Source organism: Eimeria mitis, genomic scaffold (assembly GCF_000499745.2).
Source record: "Eimeria mitis Houghton genomic scaffold, Emh_scaff540, whole genome shotgun sequence".
Lineage (NCBI taxonomy): Eukaryota > Apicomplexa > Conoidasida > Eucoccidiorida > Eimeriidae > Eimeria > Eimeria mitis.
This window is the reverse complement of record NW_013573675.1, coordinates 9839-10238: the sequence shown is the minus strand read 5'-3', so window position 1 is coordinate 10238 and position 400 is coordinate 9839. Positions and strand designations below refer to the sequence as shown.

The 400-nt window shown below is 57.5% G+C and overlaps 1 protein-coding gene across 1 annotated transcript in view; it reads right to left on the bottom strand.

The window, feature by feature from the left end:
• EMH_0015550 (uncharacterized protein) overlaps positions 1-400 on the bottom strand; it is a gene marked incomplete at both ends in the record, with an annotated part of 3405 nt that overhangs the window by 1469 nt on the left and 1536 nt on the right. The window contains one exon of the mRNA XM_013500431.1: positions 209-400. Within this exon, the coding sequence (XP_013355885.1) occupies positions 209-400 (192 nt within the window). The remainder of the gene's footprint in view (positions 1-208) is intronic.

Here is a 400-nt window from a genome sequence, read left to right as displayed (position 1 = left end):
AGCAGCAGCAGCAGCGGCAGCAGCAGCAGCAGCAGCAGCAGCGGCAGCAGCAGCAGCAGCAGCAGCAGCGACAGCAGCAGCAGCAGCACCAGCAACAGCAGAAGCAACAGAAATGAGACAGAAAGGGGGAGAAGCAGACAGCAGCAGCATAAAGAAGCACTAATCAAAAGACAGCAGCAGCAACAGCAGCAGCAGCAACAGCAGCAACAGCAACCGCAGCAGCCACAGCAGCAGCAACAACAGCAGCAGCAACAACAGCAGCACCAACAGCAGCAACAGAAACAACAGCAAACGCAACAACCAGAACAGCAACAGCACCACCAATAGCAGCAGCAGCAGCAGCACCACCACCACCACCACTACCACCACCACCGCCACCAACAGCAGCAGCAGCAGCAGA